This window comes from Artibeus jamaicensis, unplaced genomic scaffold (genome assembly GCF_021234435.1).
Source record: "Artibeus jamaicensis isolate MK-2021 breed Jamaican fruit bat unplaced genomic scaffold, CSHL_Jam_final contig_935, whole genome shotgun sequence".
NCBI lineage: Eukaryota > Metazoa > Chordata > Mammalia > Chiroptera > Phyllostomidae > Artibeus > Artibeus jamaicensis.
The window spans coordinates 1,779,760-1,804,001 of NW_026522016.1; the positions used below are offsets into that span (position 1 = coordinate 1,779,760).

General features: G+C 34.2%; 1 protein-coding gene across 1 annotated transcript in view; it reads left to right on the forward strand.

Annotated features, from left to right (window-relative positions):
• The window catches only part of LRP1B (LDL receptor related protein 1B), a 1,762,610-nt gene that overhangs the window by 1,465,943 nt on the left and 272,425 nt on the right, over positions 1 to 24,242 (forward strand). Inside the window, exons 45-51 of the mRNA XM_053655128.1 lie at positions 2,005 to 2,197; positions 3,154 to 3,279; positions 10,825 to 10,953; positions 13,562 to 13,681; positions 20,362 to 20,475; positions 20,711 to 20,860; positions 23,182 to 23,304. Of these exons, the coding sequence (XP_053511103.1) occupies positions 2,005 to 2,197; positions 3,154 to 3,279; positions 10,825 to 10,953; positions 13,562 to 13,681; positions 20,362 to 20,475; positions 20,711 to 20,860; positions 23,182 to 23,304 (955 nt within the window). The remainder of the gene's footprint in view (positions 1 to 2,004; positions 2,198 to 3,153; positions 3,280 to 10,824; positions 10,954 to 13,561; positions 13,682 to 20,361; positions 20,476 to 20,710; positions 20,861 to 23,181; positions 23,305 to 24,242) is intronic.

Sequence of the window (24,242 nt, forward strand, 5' to 3'; positions counted from 1 at the left end):
TTTGTCTTTCTCTTTCTGATTTATTTCACTTAGTATCATGCCTTCTGGGTTTATCCATGACATTAAACTATACTACAAGGTTATAGTAATCAAAAGAGCATGGCCAATGTTTTGTATAGTTTGTGGTTTATCTTTTTATTGTCTTACCAGTGTCATTTGAAAGGTAAAAATTTATATTTTGATTAAGTTCAACTTATCACTCTTTTTACTGGATCACATTTTTGGAATCATTATGCTAAGAAATCTTTGCCTAACTAAACATTGTAAAGATTTTCTCCCATGGTTTTGTTAAGAAGTTTTATAGTTTAAGATTTTATATTTCGGGCTATGATCTATTTTTAGTCAATTTTTGTATATGGATGGAAGTTTTATTGCATATGCATATTCAGCTGTTGAAGTGCCATTTATTAAAAAAGTATCCTGTTTGTTTCAATAACCAATGCACTTCTGTCAAAAATTAGTTATCCATATACACGCAGGCCTGTTTGTGAGCTCTCTGCTCTGTGTTACTGATGTTACTTCTCCATTGTTTCGAAAACCACATTGTCTTAATAACTGTAAACTTACAATGTCTTGAAATAAGGTAGTGTTAATTTTACAACTTCTTTTTTTGTCATTGTTTTTGCTACTCTAGGTTTTTATAATTCCACATAAAAAATGGAATTAGTTTATCAATTTCTTGAAAATGGCCACAGGATTTTATTCAGATTAGATATAATTTATTATTCTGAAGAGTGATGCCATCTTAACAATACTGAATCTTCAAAACCATAAATATATCATAACTATTTAGGATTTTGTTTACTTCTTTGAACAATGTTTTATAGTTTTCAGGTTCTTATAAATAATATGTTTTTTAAAAAAATATTTAATTTATATATTTAAAGGGGAAGGGACAGAGAAAGAGAGGGAGAGAAACATCAAGGTGTGGTTGCCTCACAGCCCCCCTAATGGGGACCTGACCTGGCCTACAACTCAGGCATGTGCCCTGACTAGGAGTCGAACCAGTGATCCTTTGGCTCTTAGGCCAGCACTCAATCCACTGAGTGACACCAGCCAGGGCAATAATCTTTTATGCTATTACTAGGTATTTTATATTGATGCTATTATAAAATTTTTAAATGTCAATTGTTACTGCTCTATAGAAATTCTTAATAACAAAGTTGCATCCTGTAATCTTACTACATTTATTAGTTTAAGCAGCTTTTTTCTGGAAGATTCTATTGATATTTTATGCAGGAGATTATGTCACTCACAAATAAATATTATTTGACATATTCGCCTAATCTAGATGCATTTATTTTTGTTTACTTTTATTTTATTATACTAGCTAGAAACTCTAGGACAATGTTGATTAGAAATAGTAAGAGTGATTATTTCTTTCTGGTTTCTAATTTTAGTTCTGTTTTGCATTCTTTTTTTACAAATGGGTGTTAAATCCTATCAAATAATTTCTCTGCTTTTATGGAGATCTTCATATGAATTTTTTTTATGACTGGTAAAATGGTAAATTACACTGATAGACTTTTAAATGCTAAATAATTGTGTATTCCTAAAATAAATCCACTTGATCATTATGTTATTCATTGTACTGTCCTCATCCTTTATTTTTCATTTTAATGATATTTCTTTATTTTTGTTTTTTTTTATTTCATTGATTTTTAATTGTTTTTTCTACTTTACTTTGGGTTTAACTTATTTCTTCCATTTTTTTAAAGTGAATGCTGAGATCATTAGTTAGTGACCTTTTTTCATCATCTCTTCTTGCATATTAGCTCAGTGGGAAATAGAAATACACAAAATTATTAAGTAAACACATTGTGAAAGATAACAATAATATATTTAAAGTAACTCTAAAGAATAATAGTACACTTATAAAATGCATTTTTATGAAGATTTCCTTCTATTAAATCCAACTAATTTTAATTTCTTTTTTTAAAGCAAAAACAGATGGGACTATAGGAACAACTTTATTTTTTAAATATGTATTTTAATTTGTTTCAGGTTATTGTCAAATCTGGGCCAGGGACTTTCCTCAGTTTGGCTGTTTATGACAATTATATCTTCTGGTCAGACTGGGGAAGAAGAGCTATCCTGCGTTCTAACAAGTACACAGGAGGAGATACAAAAATCCTCCGCTCTGATATTCCACACCAGCCTATGGGAATCATAGCTGTGGCCAATGACACCAATAGCTGTAAGTTACAATAGAAAGCAAGTTTATTTCTTAATTATATAATCTCTAAAAAACATGTCTATGTGTTTTTTTTCACCACCATAAATAAATTTAATATTTCAAATGGCACTAATACAGCTGGAGTTGCTCATGTTGACATTACGCAAGATCCCCTGCCTTATAGTTTCTGTACCAAACAGAAATGTCTACCTATTTGTCTCTATGTGTTTTAGTGATATTTAGTTGGATTTTGTTTTGTTAAAGTTTCTAGAGACCAAGTTCAGGATCTGACATTTCAATATACTGAAATTATCTAAAAGATTTAAGGTAAAACTTCTGTGGTTCTTAATTTGCCATGAGAAACAATTCACTTTTAATTATTCATTTCTAGAATTTCATTCTCTCTCACTCCACAGATCTTTGAAAATTTAAATTAAATTGCTGCCTTGAAAATATTATATTACCTTGTGATAAGCAGCTTTGCACCTGGGCTTCAATTTTTTAAAATCACTGGAATACCTACACAATTGCTATTTGTAGTATTGGTGTGGTTTCTGGTGGCATTAGTTCTTCCAGTGCTATGGTCCCTGGAGAAATGTGTTAGATGTTATAATGATCTGGGTTACATATTTTTCTAATGGTCTTTTGAGATGTCTAGATTTTCAAAAGTCCTAAATCTTGTGTGGGGTCTCTCTTCCTTCCTTCCTTCCTTCCATCCTTCCATCCTTCCATCCTTCCATCCTTCCTTCCTCCCTCCCTCCCTCCCTCCCTCCCTCCCTCCCTCCCTCCCTCCCTCTCTCTCTCTCTCTCTCTCTCTCTTTCTTTCTTTCTTTCTTTCTTTCTTTCTTTCTTTCTTTCTTTTCTTTCTTTCTTTCTTTTTTTGATTGAGGCAGTCTCATAGTTTCCTGTTAATCCATGCCTAAATATAGAATACAAAATTAATATAACATGTTACCAATAAGGCTTTCTCATTGCAGGTGAACTTTCCCCATGTGCTTTGTTGAATGGAGGTTGCCATGACCTGTGCCTTTTAACTCCTAATGGGAGAGTGAATTGTTCCTGTAGGGGAGATCGAATATTGCTAGATGACAACAGATGTGTGGGTAAGTAAGGAGATTCCAAATGCGAGATGACATGTTGCTCGACATGGCGTACATGGACATTGGCCTTGCTTCACTATGTTCATGAAGTTTTACTCTCCTCCAACATTAAAGGCCCAGCTGGCTTATCTCTACATTCTTGAAAAAACTCAGTTCACTATACTTTGTAATAGCAACACATGGTTGATAATGTTAACCAAAATAATGACAAATGGTGTCACTGATTGTGGACCAGAAGATACTGGGCCAGTTAGAGAAATATATCCACACAGTGATCATCTGAAAACTTGGTAGGGCTTTGAAAGTTCAATCAACAGCAAAATTAGTTAAAACTAAAATAAACAGGTATACAGCCTGGTATCGAAGCCTTCCAGTAAAACCACTAATGGTCTGTAGTGGTATGTAAATGAGAGAGAATGGCTCCTGCAGCTTATTTGTTATCATTTCCAACTGTTAGTTAAGAATATAACATTGCAGCCTTGTGTGATGTTTATACCTCCCAAAGGCATTAAAATCTTTAATTAGTACACACACATATTGACAACCAAGTTTCAAAAACTGTTACTAAAATAAATAAGGGTTCAAGTGTCCAATGTTGCAAAAAATGTTAGCCAGCAACATAAAAAGGTTAATTTCTCTTTAACAGTAAGGTGTTCTGTATATGAGAAAGATGGGAAAGAAGCATCTTATTGAAAATTGGTCAACTCTCTCTCAGGATGTGTCATTTTAAACATTTTTTTCTCCATTTATATCTTCATCTGACACCTTTTTGTCTTAGAAATTCAGAAGAGTTGGATGGGTCTACATTACAAAAATAAGTATTAGAAGCTATAAGTGTTTTTCATCTTCACTTTCAGTCTTTGTTTGTTTTTTTTTACCAGGAAGATTATCTTTTACCTACTTTTTAATATAAGTACTTTGAAATCATTTTGTTTACCTTGGAAATTACTGCACCTAATACAAGAATTTAAACATATTTTCTGACTTTGCAAATTGGTAACACAACCCAAAAGGGCACCTCTTAGCAAAATAAGTACAAGACTTTTATTTAAAACTGTGCCAGAGTAAATGAGATAGTGATGCACTTGGTCAAGGAACTTTATTTAAAGATAGCCAATTTCAATAATTCAGAGCCCTGGCTGGAGTAGCTCAGTGGATTGAGCATGAGCCTCCGAACCAAAGGATCACGATTCCATTCCCAGTCAGGGCACATGCCTAGGTTGTAAGCCAGTTCCCAGTAGGGACCAGTTCCCAGCAGGGGACACACGAGAAGCAACCATACATTGATATTTCTCTACCTCTCTCTTTCCCTTCCCTTCTAAAGATAAATAAAATCTAAAAAAAATAAATAAATAAAATTAAACGTTAAAAAATAATAATAATTCAGACCACAAATTCCCATATTTATTTATCATCTACCAGTTCCCTGAATTGCTTAGGCAATTGCTTAAACTCTCTCTTTCTTTCTTTTTTAATTTTATTTTTTAATTTTATTTTATTGATTATGCCATTACAGTTGTTCTATTCCCCTCCTTCATTTCCCTCCACCCTGCACCCCTCAACCCCTACCACTCTCCCCCTTTAGCTTATGACTATGTGTCTCAAGTTCTTTGGATTCTATATTTCCCATGCTATTCTTGCCCTCCCCCATCTATTTTCTACCTACCGTCTATGCTACTTATTTTCTGTACCTTCTCTATCCAGCAAAGCTTTCATTTAGAATGGAAGGGGAGATAAAGTGCTTCTCAGATAAGATCAAATTCAAGGAGTTCATCATCACCAAGCCCTTATTATATGAAATGTTAAAGGGACTTATCTAAGAAAAAGAAGATTAAAAATATGAACAGTGGAAGGACAGTAAATGCACAGTTATTAACAACCACATCTAAAATAAACTCTCTCTTTCATTTTGCTGTTTGTGGTTTCAGCTGATGCTATCTGTAAGTCTGGCATGTTAGCCAGGAATTAGAATCACTCATGTTTCTTTCACAGGTCACTACAGTAGTGAGGCCATGTCTGTGGTCAAAACAGCAAAGCTTATTTGTATAGGGTGGATGCTTGTCCTTGCTACAAATAGATTAGATATATCTGTGTCTGCTAAGCCACCTGTTTCTCTCTGTTCAGAGGGAATGAATCAGACCCAAAACTACCATTTTAAACAAGTACAGTTGTATTCACATGAAGCTGTACAGTAATAATGAATTCCTCAGAACTGATAAACCTTTATGAAAGCATCCTGTATCCATTTGGCATTCATATTGAAATCCTGTGGCCCAGCAGAGAAATTGGAAAGGAACTCTCACCTACTTCTTGTCAGATTCATCTTTAGGGAAAGATGATGTTTCTGGCATATCTATGTCATCATCTGAATTAGTTCACCCAGAGCAGTTCATGGATGTTAATGGTAGTGGCTAAAGTGAGGAAAGGCCATTTATTAACCTCTATCTGAAGGCAAAAAAAGGGAAAATCATCTGTTCTCATAACACTTAATAAAAAGATTATATAATTCCATTTTATACCACATTGTGAACCTTGTCAACAACCATAACAGAAATAAGAATAGTAAATAGAATTAGATAAAGTGATTCTCATAAAATAATTAGAAGACAACTGAATCACATTTTTGTTTCCAGAAAGATGGAGAAAATAGTTAATACTGTTTCATCAAATTAACATACCTAAACATAAATTTTGCTCATACAGTGTTTGTCTTGGCATGATAAAACATATTTATTGTGAATAATTTTTGTCTTTTCCTCTAAAGCATAATTCTTATAAAAGTAAAAAAATGGCATTTTCCATCATAGCAATTAGTTTTCACTGGAAATGAAATATTAAATAGGATATATTTAAAATAGACTAATGATCATGGGAATGTAAATAGACTCTCAGTAAGTAACTGAATTTTGTTTTGTTCATGACCTAAGGTGCTTATATGTGGTAATGTTGACACCCTTCTTCATAGATATTCCTTTAAAGTTGATAATATTTTTAATTTTTATTTCATTGTGAATTTCTCTAAAATGATATTATACTTTATCTACTGGCCAGTGAAGTTTAGACTGTGCCAAGAAAAAAAAAAAAACAGAAACTATCTTTGGAGGGTGTTGCTGTTATTTAAAGAGTTTATTATGTCATAGATGGATGGATACATAGATATTCTGTTTAAATGTGTTAAATTCTAAGAATAATAAAGAAATAAAACCCTGGAAATTTTAGAGTATTAGTGGCTATTCAATTTAATATTCTTGAAATAAAGCTTAAAACAAGTTGGCAGAAAGTCATAAAATTAAACTGTTTCTTTTATTAATAGAGATAAATAAATTCTAAATTCTATTTACATTGAACATAATCTGAATGACTGAATTTTACCATACAGTTATTCAACAAGCGATGAAACAAGTACAAGATAGCAAGCAACACAAAATACAATGAAAAATAATGGATGCCAAGAGTTGACTAGTAAATCTATTTTTAAGAAAAAAAAGTGTGTTTGTCCTAAAAATCTTTCTAAAAACAGGGACCACATACTAGCATTTCAATGGTGAAATTAGCTGTAGAAAGGTTTTTCTTGTATTTTGTGACTGTGGCTGTGGCTCACAAACTGAGCAAACCACATGAAAACTCAGACATTTAGTTTCTAATAAAAAAAAATCTTGAGTTTAAGAGGCAGGACAATATGGCAGTGGCCAGTTGGAACCCATAAACGTCTGGTGCACAGGCTTTGTAAGTTTTCATTGTTCAGCTCATCCCACAGAGTTCTGTGCATTTCAAGGAGCAGGTGCTGGTAATGTGTGGCAGGAAGCATATGTCTGCTTCTTGGTACCACCATGGATAAAGTGAGTGGCTGATACAATATTTTTAGCAACTTAAATACTTCTGAATGATAGAAGCTACTACAGAGATTTCTTCTGAAGTTAATCAGGGAGGATGACCAGTTGGAGGTGAGATTTAAGTCAGATAAATCAAGTCAAGCAAGCATTCAAAAATGAGAAGTCTATGTACTGAAAATTTTAATGTACTGAAGAATATATAATAGAGTCCAATAAGAAAACACAAAAATATTTTCAGTATGTACAGAGAGCATTTAACCACCTTTATAAAATATTATTTTTAATATTATAGGCCAATAACCTTGATGAACATATATGCTAAAATTCACAACAGAACATTAGCAAACTGAATTCATCAATGCATCAAAAAATTATACACCAGGATCGAATGAGATTTACCAATATTCTGGAAATGCAAGGTTGATACAGCATTCACAAATCAGTAAATTTGATTCACCACATAAAAAAACAAAGGATAAAAAACCTCATGATCATGTCAATAGATGCTGAAAAATCTTTTTGATAAAATTCAGCACCCATTTATGGTCAAAACTCTCAGCAAAGTGAGAATAAAGGGAACATAACTAAACATAATAAAAACCATATATGACAAACCCACTGATACCATCATACTCAATAGACAAAAACTAGAGATGTTCCCCTTAAGATCAGGAATAAGACGGGGATGTCCTCTTTCACTTCTCCTATGCAACATAATACTGGATGTCCTAGCCACAACAATCAGACAAGTAAAAGAAATAAAAGGCATCCAAATTGGAAAGGAGAAAGTAAAACTGTGTTTATTTGCTGTGCATAGAGAAACCTGAAGATTCCAACAAGAAACTATAAGAACTGATAAAGGAATTCAGCAAAGTAGCTGGATATAAAATTAATATCCAGAAATAAGTCACATTTTTAAAGCATTTTTTAATTTAATTTTTTATCTTTAGAAGGGAAGGGAAGGAGAGAGGGAGAGAAATATCAATGTATGGTTGCTTCTCATGTGTCCCCTGCTGGGAATTGGCCCCTGCTGGGATCTGGCCTGCAACCCAGGCATGTGCCCTGACTGGGAATTGAACCTCGATCTTTTGGTCTGCAGGCCTGTGCTCAATCTACTGAGCTACACCAGCCAGGGCATAAGTTGCATTTTTATATGCCAGTAACAAACTAACCAAAGGGAAGTTGAGAAAACAATCCCATCCACAATTGCTTTGAGAAAGAGCATTAAATACCCAGGGATAAACCTAACCAAGGATATAAGAGAACTATACACAGTGAATTATAAGACACTGAAGAAAGAAATTATAGAAGATACAAATAAGTGGAAACATATACTGTGTTCATGAATAGGAAGAGTTAGCATCATTAAAATATCCACAATACACAGAGCAATCAATAAATTCAATGGAATTCTTATCATGATTCCAATGAATTATTTCACAGAACTAGAACAAATATTTCAAACATTTGTATGGGACTACAAAAGGCTCCACATAGCAACAGTGATCCTGAGAAAGAATAAAAACGTTGGAGTAATCATGTTACCTAATATCAAATACACTGTAATGTCATAGTAATAAAAACAGACTGGTGCTGGCATAAAAACAGACACATAGATCAATGGAACAGAAGTGAGAGCCCAGAAAGAAACCCACACCTCTATAATCAATTAATATTTTCAGAGGAAGCAAGCACGTACAATAGGCTAAAGATAGTTTATTTGATAAATGGTGTTGGGAAAATTGGACAGATGCATGCAGAAAAATGAAACTAGACCATCCTCTTACACCACATACAAGAATAAATTAAAAAATGAATCAAAAGCTTAAAAGTTAGACCTGAAACCTTAAAATTTTTGGAAGAAAACATAAGCAGCAAAGCCTTGGACATTGCTAGTTGCAGTATTTTATCTGCTATATCTCCCCAGACAAGGGAGATAAAAGAAAACATAAATAAATGGGACTACATCAAACTAAAAAGTTTTGGCATAGCAAAGAAAATCATCAACAAAATAAAAAGAAAACCAACAGAATAGGAGAACATATGTGCCAATACATCTGATAAAGGGTTAATATCCAAAATTTATTAAGTACTTTCAAAACCCAACATTCCCCAAAGTAACCCAATTAAAAATGTGCAAAGGACCTAAATAGACACTTCTCCAAAGAGGACATACTGATGGCTAATAGATATATATGAAAAGATGCTCAATGTCACTAGTCATCAGAGAAATCCAAATTAAAACCACAAGATATCACCTCACACCTATCAAAATGGCTATTATCAATAAATCAACAAACAAGTGCTCGTGAGAATGTGGAGTAAGGGGAACTCTTTCTTGCCGGGAATGCAGACTGGTATGGCCACTATGGAAAGCAGTATGGAGATACTTCAAAAAATTAAAAATGCAGCAGAGAAAAAGAAGGAGCTACTACCTTTTGCAACAACATGGATGGAACTGGAAAGCATTATGCTGAGTGAAATAGGCCAGGCATTGAAGGACAAATACCATATGATCTCACCTTTGACAGGAAGCTAAAGAATAAAACAAACAAGCAAACAGAATAAAAACAAAGACACTGAAATAGAGAACAAGTGGGCAGCAACCAGAGGGGAGAGGGAAGGGAACTTAAGGGGAAAAAGGGGGAGGGATTTTGAGGAACAAGTATGAAAGACACAGAGATGAGGACTGGAGGGGGGGAATGGGAGGGAGGGGGGAGACCGGGCGGGGGGGTGGGGTGGGATGGGAGAAATAGATAAAAAAAAATGTACTTGAAAAATAACTAAATAAAATTTAATATTAAAAAATTAAAAAAATAAAAATAATAAAAATGTATCTGCTTTTTAACCCAGCAATCCCACTGCTGGGAATAACTCCAAAGGAACCCAAAACACTGATTAAAAAGAACATAAGCACTCCTTTGTTCATTGCAACATTACTTACAATAGCCAAGCTATGGAAGCAGTCTAATTGTCAATAGATTAGTGGATAAAACAAACTATGGGGCATTAAACAATGGATTCTACCTGGCTGTAAAAAAGAAAATTTTACCCTTTGCAACAGTATGGATGGACCTGGAGAACATTATGCTAAGTGAAATAAGCCACTCAGAAAAAGTCAAATACCATATGATTTCCCTCATATGTGGAATCTAATGAACAAAGTGAAATAACAAGGAAAACAAAGACAGACTCAGATGGACAGAGATGACAGCTAGTGGGTGGAGGGAGGTTAGCGGGTAAAGGGATGGAGCAAAAAGGGGAAAAGGACTCATGGACGTGGACAACAGTGTGGCAATTGCCAGGGAGGGGCATACGGGGACTAAATGGTACTGGAAAAAATACAATAAAGATTAAAGTTAATGAAGACTGCTAACCAAGGTATAGAAATATAGTCACCCATAATTAAGCCCCTCCTTCTCTCTTTATACTTAGTCACCAAGTAATTAACAAAAATGCGGAAACAAGCATTAAAGAAAACTAGTCAGGCAACTTCCAAAGTTTTACAAAGAGCGGGAAAAACAAACAACCAAAAATATGTGCCTTTTAATTATTTTTATAAAAAATGTTATGAACCAACCATTGCCCTTTATTTTATTTTATATTAAGATCAATTCTAGTCTATTTTTATAATGAAGGTTAAGGAAAACAATTGTTATGGTTTTAACACAACTTTTTTCATTACATGAAAAATCCTTGATGTTTTTCCTTTCAGCTAAAAATTCCTCATGCAACCTTTATTCAGAATTTGAATGTGGAAATGGAGACTGCATTGACTACCAGCTCACGTGTGATGGCGTTCCTCATTGTAAGGATAAATCTGATGAAAAACTTCTCTACTGTGGTAAGGATCCCACATGTGACTGGCTCTTTCAGACAGAAGTTAAGAATTTTTTAATAGTTTTTTTGAGACACCTTATTTTCTATCCATTACCCATGTTTTTCAATGACAAATTTCCTCATGGTTTCACACCCATGAAGGTAAAATTTAAATACTGGATTTTTAATACTGGATCCTGTTTCCTTAACTGTCTTGTTACTCATCTTTAGCAACAGATTCTAGGTTCACATCCTAAAAGTGTAAGTCAGAAATAACAGTTATTGGTGAATACTGAAGTTTAAATTTGGAGCAAAGGCAGATCAATCAGATCAATAAAGGTCAGTCAATAGCATATGATTGAGGTGGTATCAAAGTCTTGCCCATTTTATTTTTGCCTCCATAATTGGTCCAGGGCTAATGTTCTTAGGCACAAAGGCTGGTTGCTTTAGCCATGGTCCTCCTCAAGCGTGGAATTCCACCAGCTGTGCCTCTGTAGGTGACACCACTTAATAGCTTTTTCTGCCTTCACTGATGTAGCTCAATGGATTGAGTGCTAGCCTGTGCACCCAAAGGTCACTGGTTCAATTCCTGGTCACAGCACATGCCTGGGTTAAGGTCCAGGTCCCTAGTTGGGAAGTGTGAGAGGCAACAAATCAATGTATCTCTCACACATCTCACATGTTGATGTTTCTTTCTCTCTTTTTCTCCCTTCCTTATTCTCTCTCTAAAAGTAAACAAAATCTTAAAAATAAAATAGCCTTTTCCTCTTCCTTGGAAGTAGAGATGGGCTTTTTGACTCTAGTAAACAATTGATATTTGCCTTCATTGCAGCAATATTTTTCCCGGAAATCTGTGTCTGTACAATCATAAACAGTTATTGTAGAATCGATTCAGATTAATTCTAAGTTGATTTGATTTATTTTTGTGCTATGATATAATAATAATATTATTGTATGCTCTGTAAAATTTAATCATCTGTATCTGGAATTGCTATGTTTGGTTTCTACTTTTCTCCTTTGTTCTGTTATCTGGGTAGTAATTATACTTAAACATTTAGTGAAATGTTTTAAAAAAAGAAAGATGGAGTTTGCTAAATTCAAAGGCAGTTCTCTCAAACTTTTGTGTTGCATAATAATACACCCTCAGTTAAAATGGTAGTCAAATGTAATTTGTTCATGACTGATCTATACTTAATATATTAGGGAATTTGCCTCAAATGATATATTTGCTTGAATAAACAGCTATAATCTGTACACTGTACATATACTGAAGCTCGTAGCCCTGGCTGGTGTAGCTCAGAGGACTGAGCACAGGCCTGTGAAGAAAAGGGTTGCAGTTTCAATTCCCAGTCAGGGCACATGCCTGGGTTGCAGGCCAGGTCCCCAGTAGGGGGTGTGCAGTAGGCAGCCACACATTGATGTTTCTCTCCCTCTCTTTTTCCTTCCCTCCCCCTCTCTCTAAAAATAAATAAATAAAATATTAAAATATATAAATAAAAATATTAAAGCATAGAAAATATAAAAACAATCATCTTATAGTTTTACATTTATTGTGAAGTAGCTTGAGAATGTATCTTTGTATTATTTTTATCTCCTTAAAAAGCAGATTCTATTGATGTGAGCAGAAACTAGCAAACATTTTGTAAAGGGCTAGTAAATAAGTATTTTAGTTTTTATGAGGCATATATGCCTTCACATACCCTCTATTTAAAAAAGAAATATTCATTTATTTAAAAATGTAAAAAAATATTCTTACTCCAGAGTCATAAGAAAAGAGGCTCATGGACTTCATTTGGCCTGTGGACTATATAGTCTTACAATACCAGTTATAGATTCAAAGTTTGGGAATCATACCTGAGGTGAAATCTTTGTTCTCAAACCTCCTAGTATATGGCCAGTGTGAGCATGTGTACTTCTCTCTATTTTAGTTTCCCACTACAAAACAAACTTAGCTCTAATGGTGGTTGAGAACATTAAATAAACACATGTACATTTACATATGCTCAATGTACAGCCTGACACAAAATTATATGCAGTAAATGGCAGCTATTATTATTGTAAGTGGTACCTTCTTCCTCAAGTCAGAAACTGTCAGATTATCATTGTTAAATAAAATTCAGAAGGCATTCTTTTTCTTCTTAGGAAATTGTAGTAGACAGTTTTTGATGACAGTTAAGATAACTTTATGGAAATTTAGGTGACATGGATTCAGTGCATCAAGAATACATGTTTTGCTTCTTTTTGTTTCCTGTTATAAAATTCTTCTGCGATGCAAAAGAGATAGGAGGTAAGAGTAGAGTGTCTTTGTTACATTAGAGGTAGAGATTTATTCCTTCAGGATATGTGTTATTTATTTCCCTGCTGATTGAAAAGTGAGAAACAATAATGAGGGTATAATTTGAAGAGGTCTTCAAGTATGAATCACTGGAGTTAAGATGCTTCTTTGAAAAAGCTCTTTATGAATTAACTACTTGACAATGCATAAAGATTCTACTCTAGATCTTCGAAACTGCTCAGCACTTGCTTTATAGATCCACAATCCTGTAATTATAGGTGAGATCTCACGGGTGATTTTCTTTCTAAAAAGTTTTCTATAAGACCTTCAGTTATGTGTTTGGATTTTTGTTTATAAGAAAACCGAAGCTGTCGAAGAGGTTTCAAGGCCTGCTACAACCATCGCTGCGTCCCTCACAGCAAGTTATGTGATGGGGAAGATGACTGTGGAGACAACTCTGATGAATTAGAGTGTAAAGGTAAGTATATGTTGTATCAGCCGATGAATATTACTACGTTAGCAGTTTCTTGAACTTTAGAGAACTATGTCATGCCAACTAATATTTATGGAGCATGCTTGGGCAGGGTGGTTATTAGAGTTCATTGAAAATTATGACTATGAGTGTATTATCTGTTTCTGGTTTCTATTATTCTGCTCATTTTAAAGCTCTTGTCATTTCTCACTTCTTCAGTTTACCTCCCTGTTTATTGGCCATTTCTACTAGAATGTGTAATAATAAATTTATTTCTCTGAAATGTTCCTCTTTATTTCTTAATTCATCATGTTTTTAATGACTGGACAGGAAACCTTGGTGTTATCCTTGATTTCTCTTTTCACCAATTTTTTTTCACCCACATGTCCAATCATCATCAAATCTTCCAATTCTTTGCAATATCTTCCCTTTCAATCTACTTTGAGCCTGGATTAACTGAGAAGCCCTTTAAATTGTCTCCCTGCCTCTACTGTGTCTAATGCATCCCAGTGCTATTACTCCTGGTAACACATTTAACCTCTTCCCACAGTGCCAGCTGAGGGACAGTTCAGCAAGCCAGACTCATTGTGAAAGAATTGGTTCTGTCACCTTGGATAAGATACTTAACCCCCACACTGGTTGTGTCACTTTGGATAAGATACTTAACCAACCTGTACCTCAGTTTTTCAAACTCTAAGAGAAGACAACTGATTGACATTAGTATTTAGGAAACTTAGAATAGAACTTGTCATATAACAAGTGCTATCTAAACATTTGCCTTTTTTCTAAATCACTGGCCTGATAAAGGAACACTAATACTCATAGAATCAGTGACAAGTTTATTTTTTAATTTTAAGATATAAGGTCTCCTAAAATCTGGACCCAATAGATAATTCCCTTTAAAAATCTTCCTATTCATTAAATACATGTTACTGGATAAAATTTATTGACTAAGACATAAAATGAATAGGTCACGATCCTGTTCTGAATGAATTCCAACCCTAAGTGAAAGATAGTCATTTAAACAGGTAAAGATGTATATAAATTGCTTTGATTGTAATATTTTTGGGGGGTGGTGCTTAGAAGTATCTTGAAAGATTTTATAGTGTAGATTAAATTTAAACTGTCAAACTATAAATACAATGGAATGATCAAAACATAAGAAAATTCTCAGTAGAAGGATTAATATTTAAAATGCAAGTAATTTGATATGGTTAGATGCAGGTTGTATATTCAAGTGAGGTAACAAAATGAGGCAAGTTAGAAGAAGGCAGGTTGTGAATGTGTTTTTGGTGCCAGGTTAAACCACTTTAAAGAAATTAAACCTGATTTTGTAGTTACCAGAAAGTCACTGAAGGTTTACAACAGGCCCAATAGATTTAAATTCACAATTAAAGAAAAAATAAAAGAAAACAGTCACATGATTGTGTGAATGAAAACTATAAAACTGAGGTAAGAAAGACAAAACAGGAGGCTATTGTAGCAGCCCAAGCTAAGGATAACAGCATTTTAAAAGGTAGCATAGCAGGTCTTCTTGGATGATAAACAAAGAGAAAACATGAGAAAACATAAAATAAACTTGTGGAGTTTTTTGCCTGTTTTCAATTTTTTATATGCTTTTGTTATTTTTCAAATTTTATTTTTATGGGCCTTTTTTATGAGACAGGAATGAGATGATAAAGATAGTTTGCCTCTGGAAGGAGATATTGGGGGAAAATAGGGAAGGGTTTTCAGGAACATGTATAAAGGACACACGGATGAAAACCAAAGGGGGGTAGGATCAAGGGTGGGAAGTGGGGATGGCTGGGGTGGGAAGAGAGTTAGGAGGGGAATGGAGACAACTGTACTTGAACAACAATAAAAAAATAATGGTAGTTTGCATTCTGAGCTTGGAGCACCTATGAACATTCTAATGGAACTGAAACTCAGGTAGTAGATTTAGACCAGATGTATTGATTTGGGGGCTCATTAAAGAGAGAAAGCTCAGAGAATGTGTGGAGTAATCATTGTTTTAAGGAAGTACAAGAGAATTGCCAATTGAATTTAAAAATTAAAGGCAGTAATATAAAATGAAGAAGTAGGTCTCAGGACTTACAGAATATTTTTAAAGAATTTATTTATTTACATTTTTAAGACAGCAAGATCAGTTAGCATTACATAGTGGTACAAACAGGTCCAAAGAGCAGGCACAGACTGGACTGCACATCATAGTGGCAAAGCAGAGAAAATCTCTCCCTTATCTTCATGAGAGCAAATTCAATGGAAAGGTAAAGAAAAGCCAGATTACCTTAGGTCACAGCAACTGTTTGGTGAAGGAGTAGAAGCTGTAGGTGAAGGAGTAAAGGCAGGGAATACAGACTCTTTGGGAAAAGATGGATGGTAAAAGAAAAGTATGATGTATATATGTAATAAGAGTCTGTGAAAAATTGAAAAAGTGAGCAGACTATATACAAATTATTTCGTAATCAGAAAAGTATTGGAAAATTACTCTGCCATCTGTATGAATTTGGCCAAACATTTGAGTAGTTTATCATCTAAGGTTGACACCATGTTTTAGGAAGAGCCAAGTATATTGACATAAGTCAACTATTATTTCATATTACCTATAAAAGTTTAAAAAACAACCCTTCACAGTTTCTTTACATGACTGAGAGCTTTAGATAGTAAGCGTTTTGGGAGATCTGAGGAGACATTCAGAAAGTTTATCATTTTATGTTCCTTTTCCGGTTGTGTGAGAGGTCAAGTAAATACTTTTTGGGAGAGGACAAGATATCCTTCCCCTCCTCCTTGTGGAGATAAATATAAAGACTGCCCTTGGGAAGTACATGAACACCTTTACGGGGACTGGAGGGCCAAGTACTTCTGAGGAAACCTAAAGGAAAGGAAACTGGTGTTTGTTTTTCATTAAGTTCATTAAAAAAAATTTCAAAAGTTTCACAAACAAGAACTTAAAGGAAAGGATAAGCATTCCTAGAAAACAAATCATTGTTTCTTGGGTGTGTATATACTTGGAATCAAACAATAAATGAACTAAAACATGTGATTTGAAATTAAATAGAAGAGATACAAAAGCAAATGTAACCTTGTCAGTTTACTTTCGCACAGGCTGGGTAGAGGTGCTGGAAGGGAAAACATTGACTTAGGTTATTTGTAAGAAGTGTCCTAAGAACCACAGTAAGACTAATTGATTTTACATCTTTCTAATCTCATTAAATATTTTAAGTAACATGAATAAACAAAGGTGGATGAAACAGGGAAATTCAGGAAGTACAGGGGGGAACGCATGGTTTTACTGTCCCTCTTGCTACAACTTTCGACCCACAGTCCCTCTCTGATGTGGACACCAGCCCGCAGTGTTGGTGTTGTTATGGATGAAATGAGACATTCACACTTACTATCGAGTCCTGTGAAGGAAAAGGGACAGCATGGCTTTTTCTCTCAAGGGGAGCAAAAACTGTGGCCCTCATCGTGAGGGGCCTTTATTGGGTTTCTCGGCACATTACATGATCGTCCTCATTTACTATGCACAGGTTACTTTAGGGGGTTACCTTTTACAGAAAACAAAGCATCCAATGCCACCAATCCCATCACAGAAGAGGGATATTTGCAAATGAAAAGGGCAAAAGTGGTTGAACTGGTTACACTCCTTGGAAGGTTTAGCATGGATTTTAGGAAGTTATTTTGCAGTAAATGTTTGCCATAAATCCAGGTGAGGGAGTTTTTAGCAAAAGCAAGACTCAAAGCAGCCTAGGCACATTGCAGGCCTGATTCCCCACTGGAGAACCCATCCATGGGTGTGGGTCCTGTACATCTCCCAGTGGGAGCTGGGCCGATGCCATGGACAACAGTCTCCTACACCTCTCAGGTGGTCTTTGTAATATCCCGTTGCTACTCTGGTGTGGCCCTAATATTTTTACTCACATTTTGTAAGCTTACTTATTCTTTTGGACTACATCAAGGGAAAGATCTAGTATTTCTTATTTGGCTTAACTTTATTTGGACTACATTGCATATTATATTTTTCTTTCTCTTTTTTCAGGACTTTAAGCCTGAGGAAAAATTTTCAGAAAGCTTTCACATTCACTTGATAATTTAGATATCCCAGCTCCTCCCCCCCCCAAAAAAAATGCACCCTGAGTGTGAAACAGATGTCAAAGCTTGACTAACCAAAACCACCTGCAAACAAAAGGTAGTTGAGGGAACAGCAAGGAAGGGTTTTGTAAGAAACATTTGCTTATTTATTTCATAAAGTTCCTACAATTCCCATGGATGTTTTCAATCACAGGACTTGTCTTCCTGGCCTACAAATGTTGGCAATGTTAACTCCCGCAATTATTTTGCCCCTGCTACTTAGGAAATTTTTCAATCACTTAATATGTCTAATTTCATTGCTAATTATCACTGTATTTAACCCTCTCGTGGTTCCCAAACTCTACCAAGTTTTGGACTATGCAGAGACAGGATAAGATGTAAAGGGATGTTTTGTTCCTATTCACACATCTCAAACACTCCTCGGCCTCATGACCAAAATTCATAGCTTATTTTTGATTGGGAAAAGGAGAGAAAAATTTCTCCTACAAATATTCTGTGCTCTACTCAGTTCTCCTGACCCCCTACTGCATTTATCATCCTGTGCCTGTCTTTTAAATATTATTTCCTGACCAACCTTCTCAACTTCAAATTCAGTTTCTTTTCATCTCTTCATATTTCTTTTGTCTTCCTAAATTCCTCCCAAGATTGTGTTCTACTTGCTCTACATTTTCTTCATCTTAAAATTAATTCTTTGCTTTTACTTCCACCTGAGAGCCCCCAACACTATTTCTGAGATTCCATTGCTGTGGAATCCCTGAATCTCCAGTCCTCCTAATGGTATGAAGTGCTACCTCCAGCTTCATAAGTCATACGTTGCCTCACTACTCTGTCTGCCACCAGACCTAGTCAGACTGGTTCCCGGTCACACACAGAGATTATCTGTGGGAGCTTCGAGGCTGGTGAACATGACAGAATGGGTTGTGATAGTCTCCATTGGCATATTTCTGGCATCCTACACTCTTAACTCTAAGTATATAGTAGAATTTCATGTGTATTTATGAGATGAATCTTTGTAGACTGGTCTAGGAATATTAGCACTATCTTGATAATTGTTTCATGAAGAAATAATTTCTGTTTTCTAAATAAAAGGATTATAGGAATCTTTTGGAACACAATCTCTTAATAAGAGACTGCTGATAGATTGCAGAGTCAGAAACAAAATATAAATGCTTGTCATGATTATTTTCTATATTATATATTCCATTTACTGTTCCCATTGAAAAATATTTCATGTGAAACCTAATAGAAAGGAATATGGAGGAGATCTTGCTTTTTTAGACATAAATGAAAAATATTTTTTCCTGTTTGGAGCAGTATATTTATCTACTCATAATAGCATCATTTGTTTCACATGATAAGATGTTATTTTTAATAAAGAAAATAGTGAAGGAATTATAATTGCAAATTATAAGTAAAACATTCATTGTAATTATCATTTAAACACAAATAATGATAGAATTGTGAGACAATTAAATATAATAAGAGCACTGCATTGTAAAGTACAAATGAGATACAATCCCTTGAATAAAATTTACATATTTAAGATAGCATTTCAACCATTTACAATTGACATAATTTCTATTTACAATGAAATAGGGTTTTAAAAATATCAACACTAGTGAAAGTAGCTTAATCAGAGTGCTTCAGGTTGTACATTAACACAATCAACCAGTAGAGATTTAAATTTGAAATAAAAATCTCACCTTAATCAATCTAACTCACATAGCATGCTATGCACCTATTCACAACATATTGCTGGAAACCATTATATGGTAATGAATGTGTACGCAAAGTTGAAAGAAATGTACAAATAAGAAAAAAAACTATCCTGTACAAAGTATATATAATGACAATAACATATTGAAACCAATTTTTATCTAAGCCTAAAAAGGGGTTGAAAAGCCATACTTTCCAAAAATAGAGACAAGTAATACCGCATGTATGTTTCTTAGCATGAAGCATCCATATTTCCTGTGCCAAATGTTAATGATATGACCATATAAAGGAGTATAATTAGCATGGATGGCTTTCTAGCAGTACTGAGTACTGTTTGAGTTCTGAAGTAAACGCTCAGTGGCTTCTCCCTCTCAGACTCTGTGTCTGTCTGTCTCTTTGTCATAGCAGGGAATGTTACACACCTTCTTAGCAACCACATTGGAATTTCTCTGTATGCTCTCAATCAGGTGTTTGTCTAGTGTCATAACGTCGTACTTTTGAAATTGAAAGAAGAGAGAATGTGAAGCAACATTTAATCTTTTTATAGGTTGTCCTAGTCCTGAACTGGTATTGTTATGGCAAACAAAGCATGATTCTCATTTTCACGGAGTTTACAATTTAGTGAGAGAGCAGATACATAAACAGGTAGTTGCAATGTACTGTTATAAGTACCAAAACAGAAGGAATAATTGTGTGACAGAGGGAAGTCCTGTGAGGCATTTAACCCAAGCTTGGGGATGGGGCCAAGGGTCATTTGACTCCTAAAGTTAAAAAAGCAAAATAAAACAAAATTTGTGAATTTAATTAAAACAAGCAAAATGTTAAAGTCAGGAATCATTTTCTGTTTCATCTAGTGATTTATTTACCTGTTTTTCTAGTTTCTACCTGTGCTGCTGTTGAGTTCCATTGTACAGACGGGACGTGCATTCCGAGATCAGCGCGATGCAACCAGAATGTCGATTGTGCAGATGCTTCAGATGAAAAGAACTGCAGTAAGAGTCTACTCCCTTTTCATTGTCCATGCCTGGGCACTTGTGGCACTACGTAGAGCACTGTCCTACTTTTCACTGAACCTCCTCCTGAACTTATATGTGATTAACCCCTGTTGCATAGAATGATTGTATATTTATTTATTCAAATGAGGCTAACTTCTCTTGTCTCCAACAGAGAAAACGGATCATTTTTGCTTATGGGGCATTTTTTCATTTTTCTTTTTACTCCTCATAGACAATACGGACTGTGCACACTTCTATAAACTTGGAGTGAAAACCACAGGGTTCATAAGATGCAATTCTACCTCACTGTGTGTTCTGCCAACCTGGATATGCGATGGGGCTAACGACTGTGGAGACTATTCAGATGAAGTAAAATGCCCAGGTAATTCTAGGGGAAAAATTAAAACAGGCTTTGCCTTGAAGATTTAGAGGCTAGTTGTGTACATTAAACATATTAATTTTATTATTAATATCAAATGATTAAGATTAAGATATAAATATTCCAAACATGCCCCTTGATCATTGTTAATGAATAATAAAATAATACTCAAGAAATCTGTTCTCTATTTGGAGTAATTTACTCTTTTAGTCCAGGATACTATACTTTTCACCACTGGCTACACTGAATGTTACCATACAGTTCACACTGTCATATCAGAGTGTTTGGTGCAGCTGACACACATCTTTGCATAGCAGTTCACATCATAGTTATCACTACTGGGTCAAGTTTAGACAGGTGTTTAGTCTATTAGCCATGTTTATATAAGCTTTGAAAAGTGTCATCTGCATTTTTAGAAGAGTGCTTTTCATGAAAAGATCATAGCCCTATTTCTTTTTAACTGTTTGAAGGAAGAAATTTAAAATATATATAATAAGAAAAAAGTGTTAAATGACTATAACTGGAAGTAGATATGCTTTAGGAAGCTATTAAATGTGTTCTTATACTCCTATTTCTCTTTCCTTACCCTACTGCTACACTCACTTTTCCCATGTTTAGTTGATATTTAATAATTTTAAAATACTTTAAGAAGTTACATTTGTGGATTTTTTTTACACAATCACACACAGTTGTACACAATCTACTATAACAAACTGATATTCTTAATAGTTTATAAAATCTACCAGTGGATTTGGCAAAAAAAAGAGTCTTTTCTTTCTTTTTTTCCTCAACATGAGTAACACTATTCTGTGGTTTCATATTTTTTACTTTATTTTTAATTATATAAAACATTAAAAAATGTGGAAACATTATTTCAGGTTCACGAAAACTGGGTATCAAGATTCTTAATTCAATGTTCTTTCCACAATAATTCTTTACCTCATTGTAATTCATTTAAATACTAACTTAAAGGCAAAATATAATAAAACTTTAAAACATATATCAATATATAAATCTGTATATAAATATATATGGTATTTAATTTGTATGGTTTTTACATATTTCTAGAATTAATAAGTTATTTAGAAGTTAAATTTTAACATTAGTGCAAAATTGTGATTATACTGGGAAAGAAGGACAGGGATGCTCAGGTAGACTTTTGTGCCTGGGGAACATTCAGACAGGAGTCTAGTAGTAGGTCAGTCCGAATCCAGGGCGTCCAACCCATGGCCTTGCAGGCTGCCTGTGGCCCAGGGTGGCCATGAATGCAGCCCAACATAGAACCATAAATCTTCTTAAAACTTTGTGAGATTTTTTTATGGTTACATGTTACAGTGTATTTAACATATGGCCCAAGACAACTCTTCTTCCAGTGTGGCCCAGAGACGCCAAAAGGCTGGACACCCCTGCAAGTTAGGCTGTGTCTAAGCAGTATCCAAAAGAAAGGAAAAAGTAAAGCACGCTCAACATTAGTTGGTTTCCTAATAAGTTCCCTAAAAAAATATTTTTATTTTTAATGAGCTCCACAAAGCTGACATTTAAAAAAATAAAATAGGGGTAATTTTGGGCCGTTATAGAGTATGTATACTCTCAAGTTTACCTTCTGATTGGCTATGAGCCCAACAGTCTAAAACAGTACGTCCACTACTGAAAACATCAGATATTTTATATGCATCCTTAGAGGTTATAATAACAGCAGTCCATTCTAAGAAATATATACATATAATGAACAAAATAATTTTATAGAGAAATACTTTTATTCTCATTGTATTTCTGCAAAGCATAACAATATTAGAGATTGTATTGTAACTTTTTTTCGCTTAAGCTAGAGAATACTTATTTAAATCTTGTCAAAGACTACTCAAACTACAGGATAGCAGGAATACTAAGTCTATACTTTTTAAACAAAGATCTACTAATGTTTTTATAATGTTATTTACTTTTTATGAAGATGGAATTAAGAATGTTTTCCACCAAAATGATTTGTTAACCTTAAGCTCACTCATTTTATATACATTTCAGTTATTCATTTTTTTTATTCCTAAAACTCCACATTATTTTGATATAACCTGATTTTTCACCAGTATCATCATTCTGTTTTCAATTCGATTATTATATCTGCCTAGTTTACTATAGTCTGTGCCATTTTTTAATTTTTTTTCCTTAGTTTTCATGACCTTGACATTCTTGAAGGTAACATCTCAGTTTTGTTTTAAGTTTTCTAGTTATTTATCCCTTCCAATTCAAGGATTATTGCTGTTTTGCTATCCATCTATATTTTAGAAGTCTAATTATTTGATATTACATTTTATATTTTGTCACAGGGCAAAACATGCATAAATGTGAAGAAAACTATTTTGATTGTCCTAGTGGAAGATGCATTTTGAATACCTGGGTATGTGATGGTCAGAAAGACTGTGAAGATGGACTTGATGAATTACACTGTGGTGAGGCATTAAAGTTTGCTTTAATTTTATGAACCATATTATAACGTATATACTGATGTTCCTTTATAAAGATATTTTATACAAGATATTGCTAATTTGTTTTGACATCAATTTTTATTTTTATTAAATAATACTTAGAACACAAAAACTTAGAGATTAACAATCAGCTGTTTTAACCTTTCCTTTTAACCTGTTCTGTTTTTCTTAGTTACCTCCCTCAATTTCAGTGATATACTGAGACCTTCATCTTCTAATTATCTTTAGATGTAAATATACTTATCTTCTGCTGTGAAAATTAAGAGTTTAGCTCTCTCTATCCATTATACTCCTTCTACTTATAATTGACTATTTATTATTTTCCTAAAAGTTTCTATTAGTTGTACGGATAGCTTTAAATAGTATGCTTAAACCTGGATTTTGTCATTCACCACCTACCTCATAATTTCTTTGTGTTTATATTTCATTTCAGTTGGCAAGATAAGAGAACATTTAACAATTTTATTTTACAAAACATAGATTTTGTAATTCACAGGTCAAATAAATTTCTTACAGAGAAACAAACCATATATTCACCATTTTAATTTAACGCAAAAACATACAATCTGGTGAATAAACAGAGTAGAAAAAAAGGTTAAAAATGAATCTTCTATGAAATGACAAATTCCTCTAAAAGTCAATGTCACCATAAAATATAGAGGCGCACTTGCTATGTATTTTTATATTAGGTCCAGATTCTGAACAAGATTAATGGAGAACTTTTTTTTTTAAGATTTCATTTATTTATCTTTAGAGGGGAAGGGAAGGAGAGAGGGAGAGAAATATCAATGTAGGGTTGCCACTCGTGTGTCCCCCACTGGGAACTGGCCTGCAACCCAGGCATGTGCCCTGACTGGGAATCGAACTGCAATACTCTGGTTTGCAGGCCCGCACTCAATCCA